Here is a 14,178-nt window from a genome sequence, read left to right on the forward strand (position 1 = left end):
TGGGTGAGAATGAAGTGTAATCGACCCCCGAACACATAATCCAGGTGTTTTAGTCGCAAAGCCAGGTCTTTGCGTATAATTCAAAATAACGTGAGCATGGACTTTAAAAGTGGAGTTTGAGTCGCACTAATGAAATAAATCTGAATATTCTAATATCACGTAAACATCCTGAGTGTAACCTGTGTAATGTGTTACTGTCTACAGTCACATTGCTGTATCGACAGGGTTATTCACTGCAAACATAAAGCCGTCAGATGAAATGAGTGAGTGGGATTAACCAGCAGCTTGTTTGGCTTTTAGATGGACGTCACTGGATGATTATGTGAAATATAAAAAACACTGTGCTGCCGTTTGGATGAAGTGCTTCATCTGTCTTCTAAATGTTTTTGATTTTATTCTTCCAATAAATATACGTCTATGTATCAGTGAATTATTCACCAGTTATTTAAAGTTTGTGTTTGACTCATTTTTTAATTAAATAAATAATTTCCCTTTTTAAGAAGAGGAACAGTTTACATGTGCAGATATTGGAAAACACTAATTGAATCAACAAGTCAAGTTTAATTATTAGTAGATAGATTTTGCTCCGAGCTGATCCTTGGGTAAAAACACATTTTATTTATTGTCATGTTTATGGTTTAACGTGTATTTGAGTGGGATTCTGGTGTTGAGTGCTGAAGAAATAAACAGAACCCAGGTGTATTTGTATTTAGTTTATTTGATGTCTTTGAGGTTAAACATGTTATTTCATTATTTCTAGGAGATCAGAGAGATGACTTATTATATTAAAGCATCATGGCTGGGGAGGGGGGGAGGAGTTAGAAGTTATTTTAACAGCCTCGTTTTTACAGTTTGTTCTACAATGTAGGAATCCCAGAGAGACACAAGATTAACAGTGATTAACATTTTGTCGTTAAATGATTTGATTGAAATTTACTTTGACATGACCTTGGTTTACTTTTTTATATATTTTAACATTTGACTTAATGCAGACACTGAACTTAAAAGTATTTACAGACATGAAGGAATGAGGAGGATTGATGCAAAATAAAAGGATGGTTTCAGACGTCCCATTTAATGTCCCAGAAAAGAGAAGCTGCTTTCTCTGAGGTTGAAGCCATGACCTCGATCACCTCAGCTGCCTCTTCAGACACCTTCTGCTCATGAGGTGGAGTGACAGAGACTTCATTTACTGAATTAGTTTGAAAAAGGGAGACATAATTATGAGATCACCTGAGATCTTTATTAATGAGCTGCTTATGTTTAAGTGACATGATTAGCTTGTCTGTTAATAAACTTACTTGGCATGCAGGTAATCAGAGGCTCCTCCCAATACCCACCTGGCATACAGGTGATCACAGGCTTCAGTTTTTGCACAAAACTGTCCTCACAGTAGTACCTCACTTTTGTGTTGGTCTCATAACGTGACTGCTTCTTTCCAAACACCTTGGCGTTGGGGACTGTGGGTGGCTCACCACAGGAGGCTGAAGGATAGAGAAAACAGGAAGGTGATATTCTGCTTCAGTCAGTATTTATCACGACTCTGTTAATGGACCACACAGTGCACTCACAGACGCCCTTCTTGCAGGTATAAGACAGGTGGTAGTTACATGGCACGTCGCTCCAACGGCCGCCATCGTGCCAGACCATAACAGCACAGTCCTCACCAGACAGGAAGTAGCTGTCAGGCTGACCTCTGAACCAGTTCTGATAAAGCTGAGCAAAACAGAGAAGCTCATTTCATGTGCTAGCTGGAAAAAGGTGATTCAAGTTATTTAGAAATACGTTATAGAATACATTACTCTAAAAGATAACTACAGCAACTATGACTAAAAGAAAGGGCCAACGTGTACACCAACAATCAATACAAGACTCAGACATAATCAATACAAGACTCAGACATAATCAATACAAGACTCAGACATAATCAATACAAGACTCAGACATAATCAATACAAGACTCAGACATAATCAATACAAGACTCAGACATAATCAATACAAGACTCAGACATAATCAATACAAGACTCAGACATCATCAATACAAGACTCAGACATCATCAATACAAGACTCAGACATCATCAATACAAGACTCAGACATAATCAATACAAAACAAAGCAATAAAACAAACTATTCAGTAAGGGTTAGTAAGACTTTGTGGTACACAACTGATGATGTGTTGGAGAATCCAAGATGGCGGCGCGCGTAGTTGCGGCGGCTCCTCTCTCTCTTTGCAAACCTGCGTTTTTATGTTTTTTAGGTTGTGTATCTTTGTGTATTTGTCCGTCTTCGTCGCGTCCACTAACCCCAAGGCGCACATTCACCCGTGAGGTCCTGCTCGACATCGACAAAACCACATATACGGAGTTTAATCCAGTATTAGCTAAAGAGCTACGGGACTGTGGTCTGCTCCGGAGGCCTGCCCGATCACCGACCCCCACTCCTGCAACCAGCCCACAGTGGGAGCGCCACTGTCGGAATGAAAGAAAACAGAAGAGGGGGAAGCGCGGAGGTATCCGGGCTAGGCTAGAGGCTAGCCCTCACCGGCCGGCTATCCCGATCATCACTCTGGCCAACGTACGCTCGCTGGACAATAAACTGGATTATATTCGCTTACTCCGAACAACTTCCAGGACTGTGAGTGAGTGTTGTGTTTTTGTTTTTGTGGAGACATGGCTTCATGACAGTGTTCCAGACCATGCCATTCAGCTAGCCGGGCTAACATGCTACCGGGCAGACAGAGAGCTCGTCGAGAGTGGAAAATCTCGCGGCGGAGGTCTGTGTGTTTACATCAGTGATGCCTGGTGTCGAGACGCGGTGGTGTTATGGAAGCACTGCTCACCAGTCGTGGAGTTTATGGTTATTAAATGCCGGCCATTCTACCTGCCGAAGGAATTTAGTGCCATATTGCTGGTAGCAATATACATCCCTCCTGGCTCCACCAACAGCAGGAGTGAGGCTCTGAATTATCTCCACAAACACATCAGTGAGCAGCAGACAGCACACCCTGAGGCCTTTCTCATCCTGGCTGGGGATTTCAACCACGCAAACCCCAAGAGTGTGCTTCCACAACTTCATGGCCACATCAAGTTTCCCACTAGAGGCAACAATATTCTGGACAATGTTTACACTGTAAACAAAGGGGCCTACAAAGCCCTCCCCCTCCCCCACCTCGGAGCCTCAGACCACACCACTGTTATGCTAATGCCAGCATACAGGCCACTGGTTAAAGTCACCAAACCAGTTAGGAAGCAGGTACGGGTGTGGCCTGAGGGGTCCACAGAAGCACTCCAGGACTGCTTCTCCACCACTGACTGGCACATGTTTAAACAAGCAGCCACCAACAACAACATCACCGACCTCCAGGAGTACACAGAGACCGTCACGTCCTACATGGAAAAGTGCATGGACGATGTCGCGGTCACCAAGACCTTCACCATTCAGGCCAATCAGAAGCCATGGCTGACAGGTGAAGTCCACAGGCTCCTGAAGGCCAGGAACACTGCCTTCAGGGTGGGTTAGGGTGGGCCTAAGGACTGCCAGGGCCAACCTGTCACGAGGCATCAGATTGGCCAAGAGGCAATACTCCAGGAGGATCGCAGACCGGTTCACCGACAGCAGAGACACCAGGAATCTGTGGCGGGGGGTCCAGACCATCACGGACTACAAGCCCCCTCCGCAGACCTGCGACAGCTCCACCTCTCTGCTAAACAACCTCAACAACTTCTTTGCTCGTTTTGAGGCAGACAACAGCACCCCAGCACAGAAGACGCCACCTTCTCCTGGCGACCAGGTACTGACGCTTTCCCGGGATAGCGTGAAGCGATCCCTCAAGAAAACAAATGCACGGAAAGCGCCAGGTCCTGACAACATCCCAGGACGTGTCCTGAGAGACTGTGCTGAGGAGCTCACAGATGTCCTCACCGACATCTTCAACACGTCACTGAGTCAAGCTGTTGTCCCCACATGCTTCAAAGCCACCACCATCATCCCGGTCCTGAAGAAGCCGTCTCCATCCTGCTACAATGACTACCGCCCAGTCGCACTAACCCCCATCCTCATGAAGTGCTTCGAGCGGCTAGTCATGCAGCACATCAAGTCTGCCCTCCCCTCCACCCTGGACCCCTACCAGTTTGCATATCAGCCTAATCGATCGACCGACGATGCCATCTCCACTGCCCTCCACTCAGCCCTCACCCACCTGGAGACCAAGGACTCCCACGTCAGAATGCTGTTCATCGACTTCAGCTCAGCATTCAACACCATCATCCCGCAGCAGCTCATCCACAAACTGGACAACCTGGGCCTAAGCACCTCCATGTGCAACTGGCTGCTGGACTTCCTGACAGGGAGACCACAGGCAGTTCGGGTCGGCAGAAACACCTCCAGCACCATCATGATGAACACGGGGGGCCCCCCAAGGATGTGTGCTGAGCCCCCTCCTCTTCACTCTGCTGACCCATGACTGCGCCCCATCTTCCAGCTCCAACCTCTTCGTTAAGTCTGCAGACGACACGACTGTGGTGGGTCTCATCAACAACAACGATGAGACAATCTACAGGAGTGAGGTGAGCAGGCTGGCCTTGTGGTGCAAGGACAATAATCTCCATCTGAACGTGGAGAAGACGAAGGAGATTGTTGTGGACTTCAGGAGAACGCACACCCAGCATGCTCCTCTGACCATCGACGGTGCTGCAGTGGAGAGGGTGAGCAGCACCAAGTTCCTGGGTGTGCACATCTCTGAAGACCTGTCCTGGAGCCTCAACTCTGCATCACTGGCCAAAAAAGCTCACCAGCGCCTTTACTTCCTCCGCAAACTGAGGAGAGCAAGAGCCCCATCCTCCATCATGCACACATTCTACAGAGGCACCATTGAGAGCATCCTGTCCAGCTGCATCACCGTGTGGTACGGCGCCTGCACCGTGTCCTGCCGTAAGTCTCTGCAGCGCATCGTGAGAGTAGCTGAGAAGATCATTGGTGTCTCTCTTCCCCCCTTCTGGACATTTACAACTCACGTCTCACCCGCAAAGCCACCAGGAGTGCAGGTGACCCCACCCACCCGTCCTACAGCCTCTTCAGCCTGCTGCCATCTGGGAGGAGACTGCAGAGTCTCCGTGCCCGTACCAGCAGGCTCAAGAACAGTTTATTCCACCAGGCTGTCAGGAGACTCAACTCCCTCCCTGCTCTCCCCCCCATTCGTCCCCTCAGCCCTCCTTCCACCCTCTGCCTCCCCTCAGCCCTCCTTCCACACTCTGTTGTTGTCCAAATGTCTTTAGTTAAGTTATCTGTTTATAGTATTGTTTTTTATTGCTAGTTTTTTAGTGCTCTTTTTATGCACTGCAGGTTTGCACTGGGGGGGGGGGGGGGGGGGGGGGGGGTTGCAATTTCATCTGTGCTGTATGTTTAACATGGAGCATATTTGACAATAAACAACCTTGAACCTTGAACCTTGACTGATGGCACCAGGCGGTCAAGTCCCAAATCTCTTAATCCAACCCCACTCAGAGAACACCTCCTTCATTATGACTGAGCTGATCATCATGGGATAGTAACACCAAGTCCAAGCAAGAATCCTTTGTAAATTCATTTCATACAATTTTATTTGTGTAAGTGCGTCTGTGTGTAAATGTGTGTGTGTGTTTGTGAAAGAGTGTGTGTGATATGTGTGTAGATCAAACTAATGTGAGTAAAACTCACCAGAGGGTTCCCGTCTGACCAGCGGAAGTCTCCCTCGATGGTTCTGTCGTTCAGTCCGATCCACTGATACTCTCTATATCTGTCTGTACAAAAGAGAAGGTCACACTGCTGCAGCCACTCCCACTTTGATTATATCTGTCTGTACAAAAGAGAAGGTCACACTGCTGCAGCCACTCCCACTTTGATTATATCTGTCTGTACAAAAGAGAAGGTCACACTGCTGCAGCCACTCCCACTTTGATTATATCTGTCTGTTCAAAGAGAAGGTCACACTGCTGCAGCCACTCACACTTTGATTATATCTGTCTGTTCAAAGAGAAGACACTGCTGCAGCCACTCCCACTTTGATTATATCCGTCTGTTCAAAGAGAAGGTCACACTGCTGCAGCCACTCCCACTTTGATTATATCTGTCTGTTCAAAGAGAAGGTCACACTGCTGCAGCCACTCCCACTTTGATTATATCTGTCTGCTGCAGCCACTCACACTTTGATTATATCTGTCTGCTGCAGCCACTCACACTTTGATTATATCTGTCTGCTGCAGCCACTCACACTTTGATTATATCTGTCTGCTGCAGCCACTCACACTTTGATTATATCTGTCTGTTCAAAGAGAAGGTCACACTGCTGCAGCCACTCACACTTTGATTATATCTGTCTGTTCAAAGAGAAGGTCACACTGCTGCAGCCACTCACACTTTGATTATATCTGTCTGTTCAAAGAGAAGGTCACACTGCTGCAGCCACTCACACTTTGATTATATCTGTCTGTTCAAAGAGAAGGTCACACTGCTGCAGCCACTCACACTTTGATTATATCTGTCTGTTCAAAGAGAAGGTCACACTGCTGCAGCCACTCACACTTTGATTATATCTGTCTGTTCAAAGAGAAGGTCACACTGCTGCAGCCACTCACACTTTGATTATATCTGTCTGTTCAAAGAGAAGGTCACACTGCTGCAGCCACTCTCACTTTGATTATATCTGTCTGCTGCAGCCACTCCCACTTGGATTATATCTGTCTGTTCAAAGAGAAGGTCACACTGCTGCAGCCACTCCCACTTGGATTATATCTGTCTGTTCAAAGAGAAGACAGTGCTGCAGCCACTCCCACTTGGATTATATCTGTCTGCTGCAGCCACTCCCACTTGGATTATATCTGTCTGCTGCAGCCACTCCCACTTGGATTATATCTGTCTGCACAAAGAGAGGCTCACTGTTACTCACTGTCTCCTCTGATCATCTTGACTCACTGTTGTTTCTGTTAGTAATCTTCAAGTCTCTCTAGAGATCAGAAAATGAACCACTCGTCGGATTCTCATGGAGGGTTTTTACCGTTGATGTAGTCCTGCTCCTCAGGGGTCATCACGGAGAGAAGATGACCTCCACACATGCGACAGTGCTGCTCCGCGGCCTCCCAGCTCTGCCTGGTGGTGAAGTGACGATAACAGAAAGCCTGAAACTTCTCCCAGCCGGGCTCACACACATTCACATCTGAATGAGGGACAAACGACAGAAGAAAGAAAACATCAAAACAAGAGAGGGGAGAAAATATCCAAATGAGAAGGAAAGAGGAAACATGGAAAGCAGTAGTTTTATTTTTTAGGGTCTCAGTGCTAACATTTTTTAATTATTTTATTTGAATAGAAACATAAAGTATCACTGAACCTGTCTGGCACCTGTCTCCTCCATAGCCGGACAAACACACACAGCTCGCTGTTTCTCCATCCACACAGGTTCCTCCGTTTAAACACGGGTTCTCCAAGCATGAGTCTGCAGCTGGGAGAATGTTAACAGCATTAATTATTGTTTCAGTTCATAAAAAATAATCACCACTTTATGACAGAAAAAATAAATAAAATAAATCTCCGCCCAGCAGAGGGCGTTGTTACATCAGACTAGTCTGCTTTGTGTCCAGCTGTGATTAAACATGTGATTTGTCTTTATTCATGAATGATGTTTTAAGTTTATTTATATTTCTGAGTAATAACGATAATAAAGTTCAGTTTGTGTAATGATGTCATCATTTCATTTTACATGCACCTGTAGAACTCTGCATCAGGTGTTCAGGTACCTGCATAGCTCTACAATCAGATGTTCAGGTACCTGCAGAGCTCTGCGTTCAGGTGTTCAGGTACCTGCAGAGCTCTGCGTTCAGGTGTTCAGGTACCTGCAGAGCTCTGTGTTCAGGTGTTCAGGTACCTGCAGAGCTCTGTGTTCAGGTGTTCAGGTACCTGCAGAGCTCTGCATCAGGTGTTCAGGTACCTGCAGAGCTCTGCGTTCAGGTGTACAGGTACCTGCAGAGCTCTGTGTTCAGGTGTTCAGGTGTTCAGGTACCTGCAGAGCTCTGCGTTCAGGTGTTCAGGTACCTGCAGAGCTCTGTGTTCAGGTGTTCAGGTACCTGCATAGCTCTGTGTTCAGGTACCTGCAGAGCTCTGCGTTCAGGTACCTGCAGAGCTCTGCGTTCAGGTACCTGCAGAGCTCTGCGTTCAGGTGTTCAGGTACCTGCATAGTTCTGTGTTCAGGTACCTGCAGAGCTCTGCGTTCAGGTACCTGCAGAGCTCTGCGTTCAGGTGTTCAGGTACCTGCATAGCTCTACAATCAGATGTTCAGGTACCTGCATAGCTCTGCGTTCAGGTGTTCAGGTACCTGCATAGCTCTGCGTTCAGGTGTTCAGGTACCTGCAGAGCTCTGTGTTCAGGTACCTGCAGAGCTCTGCGTTCAGGTGTACAGGTACCTGCATAGCTCTGCATTCAGGTGTTCAGGTACCTGCAGAGCTCTACAATCAGGTGTACAGGTACCTGCATAGCTCTGCGTTCAGGTGTACAGGTACCTGCATAGCTCTGCGTTCAGGTGTACAGGTACCTGCAGAGCTCTGTGTTCAGGTGTACAGGTACCTGCAGAGCTCTGTGTTCAGGTGTTCAGGTACCTGCAGAGCTCTGTGTTCAGGTGTACAGGTACCTGCAGAGCTCTGTGTTCAGGTGTACAGGTACCTGCAGAGCTCTGTGTTCAGGTGTTCAGGTACCTGCAGAGCTCTGTGTTCAGGTGTACAGGTACCTGCAGAGCTCTGTGTTCAGGTGTTCAGGTACCTGCATAGCTCTGTGTTCAGGTGTTCAGGTACCTGCAGAGCTCTGTGTTCAGGTGTACAGGTACCTGCAGAGCTCTGTGTTCAGGTGTTCAGGTACCTGCATAGCTCTGTGTTCAGGTGTTCAGGTACCTGCAGAGCTCTGTGTTCAGGTGTTCAGGTACCTGCAGAGCTCTGTGTTCAGGTGTTCAGGTACCTGCAGAGCTCTGTGTTCAGGTGTTCAGGTACCTGCAGAGCTCTGTGTTCAGGTGTACAGGTACCTGCAGAGCTCTGTGTTCAGGTGTTCAGGTACCTGCAGAGCTCTGTGTTCAGGTGTTCAGGTACCTGCAGAGCTCTGTGTTCAGGTACCTGCAGAGCTCTGTGTTCAGGTGTTCAGGTACCTGCAGAGCTCTGTGTTCAGGTGTTCAGGTACCTGCAGAGCTCTGTGTTCAGGTGTTCAGGTACCTGCAGAGCTCTGTGTTCAGGTACCTGCAGAGCTCTGTTCAGGTGTTCAGGTACCTGCGGAGCCTCCTTGTTTTGTTGCCGACATTTTAGCAGCAGGCAGTGAAGAAGTCAAGTCAGTTCGTTCTCTTTGATGAAGCTCCGTCGTCATGGTGATGTCTGTGAGTGTCACATCATTGCTGTGTGTTATCGCCGTTGGACTGATGGTTTCCTCCTCATCAGGATGCCATGTGCAGATTTGAACTGAACAATCTGGGCTGGTCTGTCCCTCTGATCCAGGATCTGTGGAAACAGAATATTGACCACAGGTTTTTTATAATGAAAAAAGTTATAATAAAACGGTTTATAATGCTCTTACATCACTCGACAAAGAAGCTAAAAGCTGTTACAGAGACTAGAACAATTGCTTGGAGTTACAGGGACTGCTCTAAGTTGGTTTAGATCCTATTTGTCAGATAGATCTCAGTTTGTGCATGTTCATGATGAGTCCTCTTTGTACACCAAAGTTAGCCATGGAGTGCCTCAAGGATCAGTGCTTGGTCCGATTTTATTTACATTATATATGCTTCCTCTAGGTAGTATTATGAGAAAACACTCCATGAACTTTCATTGCTATGCAGACGATACTCAGCTCTACATAGCAATGAAGCCAGAAGACGCCAACCAGCTTCGTAAACTAGAAGCCTGCGTCAAGGACATCAGGACCTGGATGACCAGAAACTTCTTACTGCTCAACTCAGACAAGACTGAAGTTATAGTGATTGGACCTAAGAACCTTAGAGAGACTTTCTCTGCCGATATGACGGCCCTTAGTAGTATTAGTGTAGCCTCTAGTACCACTGTTAGGAACCTAGGAGTTCTGTTTGATCAGGATATGTCCTTTGATTCCTACATTAAACAAATTTCAAGGACAGCTTATTTTCACCTTGGTAATATCTCTAAGATCAGACAGATCCTGTCACAAAATGATGCTGAAAAATTAGTTCATGCATTTGTTACCTCCAGGTTGGATTACTGTAATTCTATTTTAGCAGGGTGCTATGGTAAATCTCTAAAGACCCTCCAACTCGTCCAAAACGCTGCAGCTCGTGTTCTTACTAGAACGAGGAAAAGGGACCACATTACTCCTGTATTGGCTTCTCTCCATTGGCTCCCTATAAAATCTAGAATAGAATTTAAAATCCTTCTGCTCACCTACAAAGCTCTAAACGGTCAGGCACCATCGTATCTTAAAGAGTTAATTGTACCGTACTATCCATCAAGAACATTACGTTCCCAGAATGCAGGCCTGCTCGTGGTGCCTATAGTCTCTAAAAGTACTATGGGAGGTAGAGCCTTTAGTTATCAGGCACCGCTCCTTTGGAATCGTCTACCAGTCGGGGTCCGGGAGGCAGACACACTAGGTACTTTTAAGAATAGACTTAAAACTTTTCTTTTTGATAAATCTTATAGTTAGGGCTGGCTTAGGACCAGCTCATAGTTATGCTGCTATAGGCTTAGACTACCGGGGGAACTGGCACCAGGATCTCTTATCTCTCTCTCCCTCTTTCTCTCCCAGCTTTCTCACCTTATAGTAATAAGATATGTCTATAGTGACAAGCAGTAGCTTGTCACTATCTTTGTATTCTAACCTCTCCTTTTGAGCTCTCTTAGGTTCCTTGAGCTCTCTTAGGTTCCTTGGGACTGTTGGTGAGGATGGCCTGCCCAAACAACCCCCCCCCCCCTCCCCCTGAGGATGGCCTGCCCAGACCCCCCCCCCCCCCCCCCCCCCCCCCCCCAACCTATCCCATCCTATTCTTCTTTCTGCATCTTGTCCCATTTTCAAGCCCAGCACAGTTTAGCAGATGGCTGTTCCGTCATGGGCCCGGGTCTGCTGAAGATTTCTGCCTGTTAAAAGGAAGTTTTTTCTTGCCACGCCATGACGGATTAAGCTGGGCTCTTGTAACATAGCCATAAGTAAGGTCCTTTACCTGCTTTTTGTAAACATAACAATGAGCATGGTCTTGTTACCTGCCCTTTTGTTAATGTTAACAGACAAACAGTAAGGTCCTTTACCTGCTTTTGTAAAGTGTCTTGAGATAACGCCTGTTATGAATTGACGCTATATAAATAAAGATTGATTGATTGATTGATTGAAAGAAACCTTATACTGGTTCTTATTAAAGTATAAAACAAGAGTGATTTTTGAGGGTTTAGGAAACCACAAAGGAGCTTGAATCATACATTCATAAGGATTGCTTTACAGAGGCCGGTCTCAATGAGATCTTTGGAACCCTTTTGACTGATGAGCGTAATCCCTGAACACTCAATCATTTTTCAAACTACTATTTCCTCAATTTTTCTGCACAACAGTAAAACACTTTGAACTGTAGTGTAACTTGTCTGAAAGGTGCTATTTAAGGTTTGATTGATTGAACTCTAGGTGGAGTGTTCTCCTATGCTAGGCATTAAGCCCAGGCTCCATGTGATTGGTTCCAGGTGAGCTGGGCTCCACATGATTGGATTTAGGTCAACACGGGGAGTAATTCATACCGCAAAGAGTATTTCTTTAAATTCACCTTTGTTGCTGCTGGTTGTATCCTCTACTTTGACACCCTGCTCCTTAGATATGACATCAGAATCTTGATTGACAGGCAAATCTGCGCTGTAATTGTGGTCCAAACGAGAGTCTTGTGGCGAGGACGTCTTGGGTTTCCAAGTGGGCGTGAGGGCCAGATGAGGGATCAACTTGATTTTTACATCCGATTTAGGATCGTCACCGTCTACTCTCTTTGAGAAAGTCAGGTATGGTCTCACATTTCTACCCTCTCCGGATGATTCAGCCGATTCTTCAGCTGTCATCACGAACACCTCCCTCTCCTCATGTTTGATGTCTGTGGTATTATGGGATGTACATCGGGTTTTTTCTGGGTTTTCCACTAATTTATCCTGGACGTCCTTCAGACCATTGGCCCCAGACAAACAGCTTATAATCTCTGAGGAGCTGGGTTCGACCTCCACAGGGGGCGGAGTTAAGGTGACAGCCACATAGGAAGTTAACAACGTAAGCAAATCAGGAGAGTGCGAGTCATACGTGACCAAGTGCGGCTCTGCTGGGTGCATTTCTGCAGCATGATCTGATCCTGGTTCCTCTGAGGAGAAGTTGGATTCAACATCTTTAGCTGAGACAGATGGACGAGCGCCATCTGAGTGCTCCCGAGTGGGATCAGTGCCTGTCAAAATAAGAGCTCATTTGAAACCTGTTCTCTTGAAAGCAGATGGAAACTAAAGCAGGATATTACAGAGTAGTTTTCGGGTAATCTATGGCACACAATGTCAAAGGGAAAATTTGAACATCATTCTCTTTGACTGCACCAAATGTATTTTCATCATCTGCAGTCAGCATTCTCCACTTTTCATGCATCCAAAAATGTGTTTTACTTTGAAAGGAAATGCGATAGAATCACTGATCGGGTATGAGGTTAAACAGTTCCAAATAGCATCTTGTTTCTTTCTGTTGTTCAAATACAGTGAAACAGAATATTTAGTTGGATTTGGACGAGTGATTTGAACTGTGATTCATACTGCATAATACCTTTTTTTCAATGATTTATTTTGGGTTATCTGAAGGTATTACTGTCTTAAGAGGGATTGCACATTTAACACAATCAGGAATTAACACCCCTCTGCCTTAAACAGGTCTGGGATATAAAACTCAACTGACTTCTATAAGTTACAAGTTCTGTTATAAGTTGTTTTCACTTCTCAAAATATTGTAGTTTGTAACTGGAGTGGTGTTTAGGGTTAGGGTGTTTTGTTTCTCTTCTGCAGGGGTTTGTAAAGATCCTTTCCTAAAATGGCTCTTTCATAATTAAACATTTCCACAACATAAATACACTTTGTGAAGGATTTTAGAATTTCTCAGCTCTCATAGAAATACAAGATTTGCTAGATTCTCAAAGACAATGTAGAGAGTCACAGAACTTATAGCTGCTCTGTTGGCTCCTCACGTCATAGGAGAACTTGATAATTGTGCTGGTGTTGTTATAAATGTGACCCCCAACTCCAATTTACATCAAAACTATTACTACTACTACTACTTTTAGTTTTCACTGTAAACATACCTGAAATAAGGAGTGAACCAGACAAGGTTGGCTGGTCCAAACCAAACAAACTCTTAGACCCAGAGTTTAGTGTCTCTTCTACTGGAGCAGGGCTTGCAGTTACCTCTTCAGGTTGATGGTTCTCTGGTGTGCTGTGGTCAAAAGGAGGTGACATTGTCTTGAGATTAACATCTGTCTCCTCAGTGTGCACTGATATCTCCTCCACAATACCTGCTCTGTTCTCTTCTTCAGTCTGTCCTGAAACATCTGGAGAGCTCACAGTCTCAAAGTTGTGGTCTTGGTTGACTTCTAGTCTGTGGTCCTCTTGTAAAACAGGAAGGTCGCCCTCTTGAGGAACCACAGTGGAACTGTATAGGTCTTCACTTGAATAAGCTCCAGAAGTTAAATTCTCCAGACTTTCAGTCACAGACGCATGATGCTCTGACAAATTTTTATCCTCTGGAATTGTTGGAGGTAAAGGGGAGTCTTCATCAGTTGGTCCACCATCAGCATTTGGTGAAACTGTTGGCATTTGGTGAGACTCTTCAAGAACTGTCTCAAGGTTGTCTTGCGGTGATGGCTGGTTGGTCTCTGGGTTGTCTTGCAGTGATGGCTGGTTGGTCTCTGGATTGTCATCCGGTGATGGCTGGTTGGTCTCTGGGTTGTCTTCAGGTGATGGCTGGTTGGTCTCTGGGTTGTCTTCAGGTGATGGCTGGTTGGTCTCTGGGTTGTCTTCAGGTGATGGCTGGTTGGTCTCTGGGTTGTCTTCAGGTGATGGCTGGTTGGTCTCTGGGTTGTCTTCAGGTGATGGCTGGTTGGTCTCTGGGTTGTCTTCAGGTGATGGCTGGTTGGTCTCTGGGTTGTCTTCAGG

At 46.0% G+C, this 14,178-nt stretch overlaps 2 protein-coding genes across 2 annotated transcripts in view; one reads left to right on the plus strand and one right to left on the minus strand.

Annotated features, from left to right (window-relative positions):
• hapln2 (hyaluronan and proteoglycan link protein 2) overlaps window positions 1–580 on the plus strand; it is an 8,245-nt gene extending 7,665 nt beyond the window's left edge. Inside the window, exons 5-6 of the mRNA XM_079344241.1 lie at window positions 1–214; window positions 265–580. The exon at window positions 1–214 is cut by the window's left edge and continues 358 nt beyond it. The gene's annotated coding sequence lies outside the window, so the exon portion shown is untranslated. The remainder of the gene's footprint in view (window positions 215–264) is intronic.
• A 474-nt stretch (window positions 581–1,054) lies between these two features.
• Window positions 1,055–14,172, minus strand: LOC306824197 (uncharacterized protein). Its single transcript, XM_079344232.1, has 9 exons — window positions 13,329–14,172; window positions 11,784–12,437; window positions 9,283–9,507; window positions 7,368–7,472; window positions 7,035–7,193; window positions 5,699–5,781; window positions 1,572–1,716; window positions 1,302–1,484; window positions 1,055–1,192 (listed from the first exon to the last, which is right to left on the minus strand). Exons 1-9 carry the CDS (start codon window positions 13,837–13,839, stop codon window positions 1,062–1,064), a joined length of 2,196 nt encoding a protein of 731 aa, XP_079200358.1. The 5' UTR covers window positions 13,840–14,172; the 3' UTR covers window positions 1,055–1,061.
• Window positions 14,173–14,178: the final 6 nt, after the last annotated feature.

Source organism: Symphodus melops, assembly GCF_947650265.1.
Source record: "Symphodus melops genome assembly, chromosome: 5".
NCBI classification, from domain to species: Eukaryota; Metazoa; Chordata; class Actinopteri; order Labriformes; family Labridae; genus Symphodus; species Symphodus melops.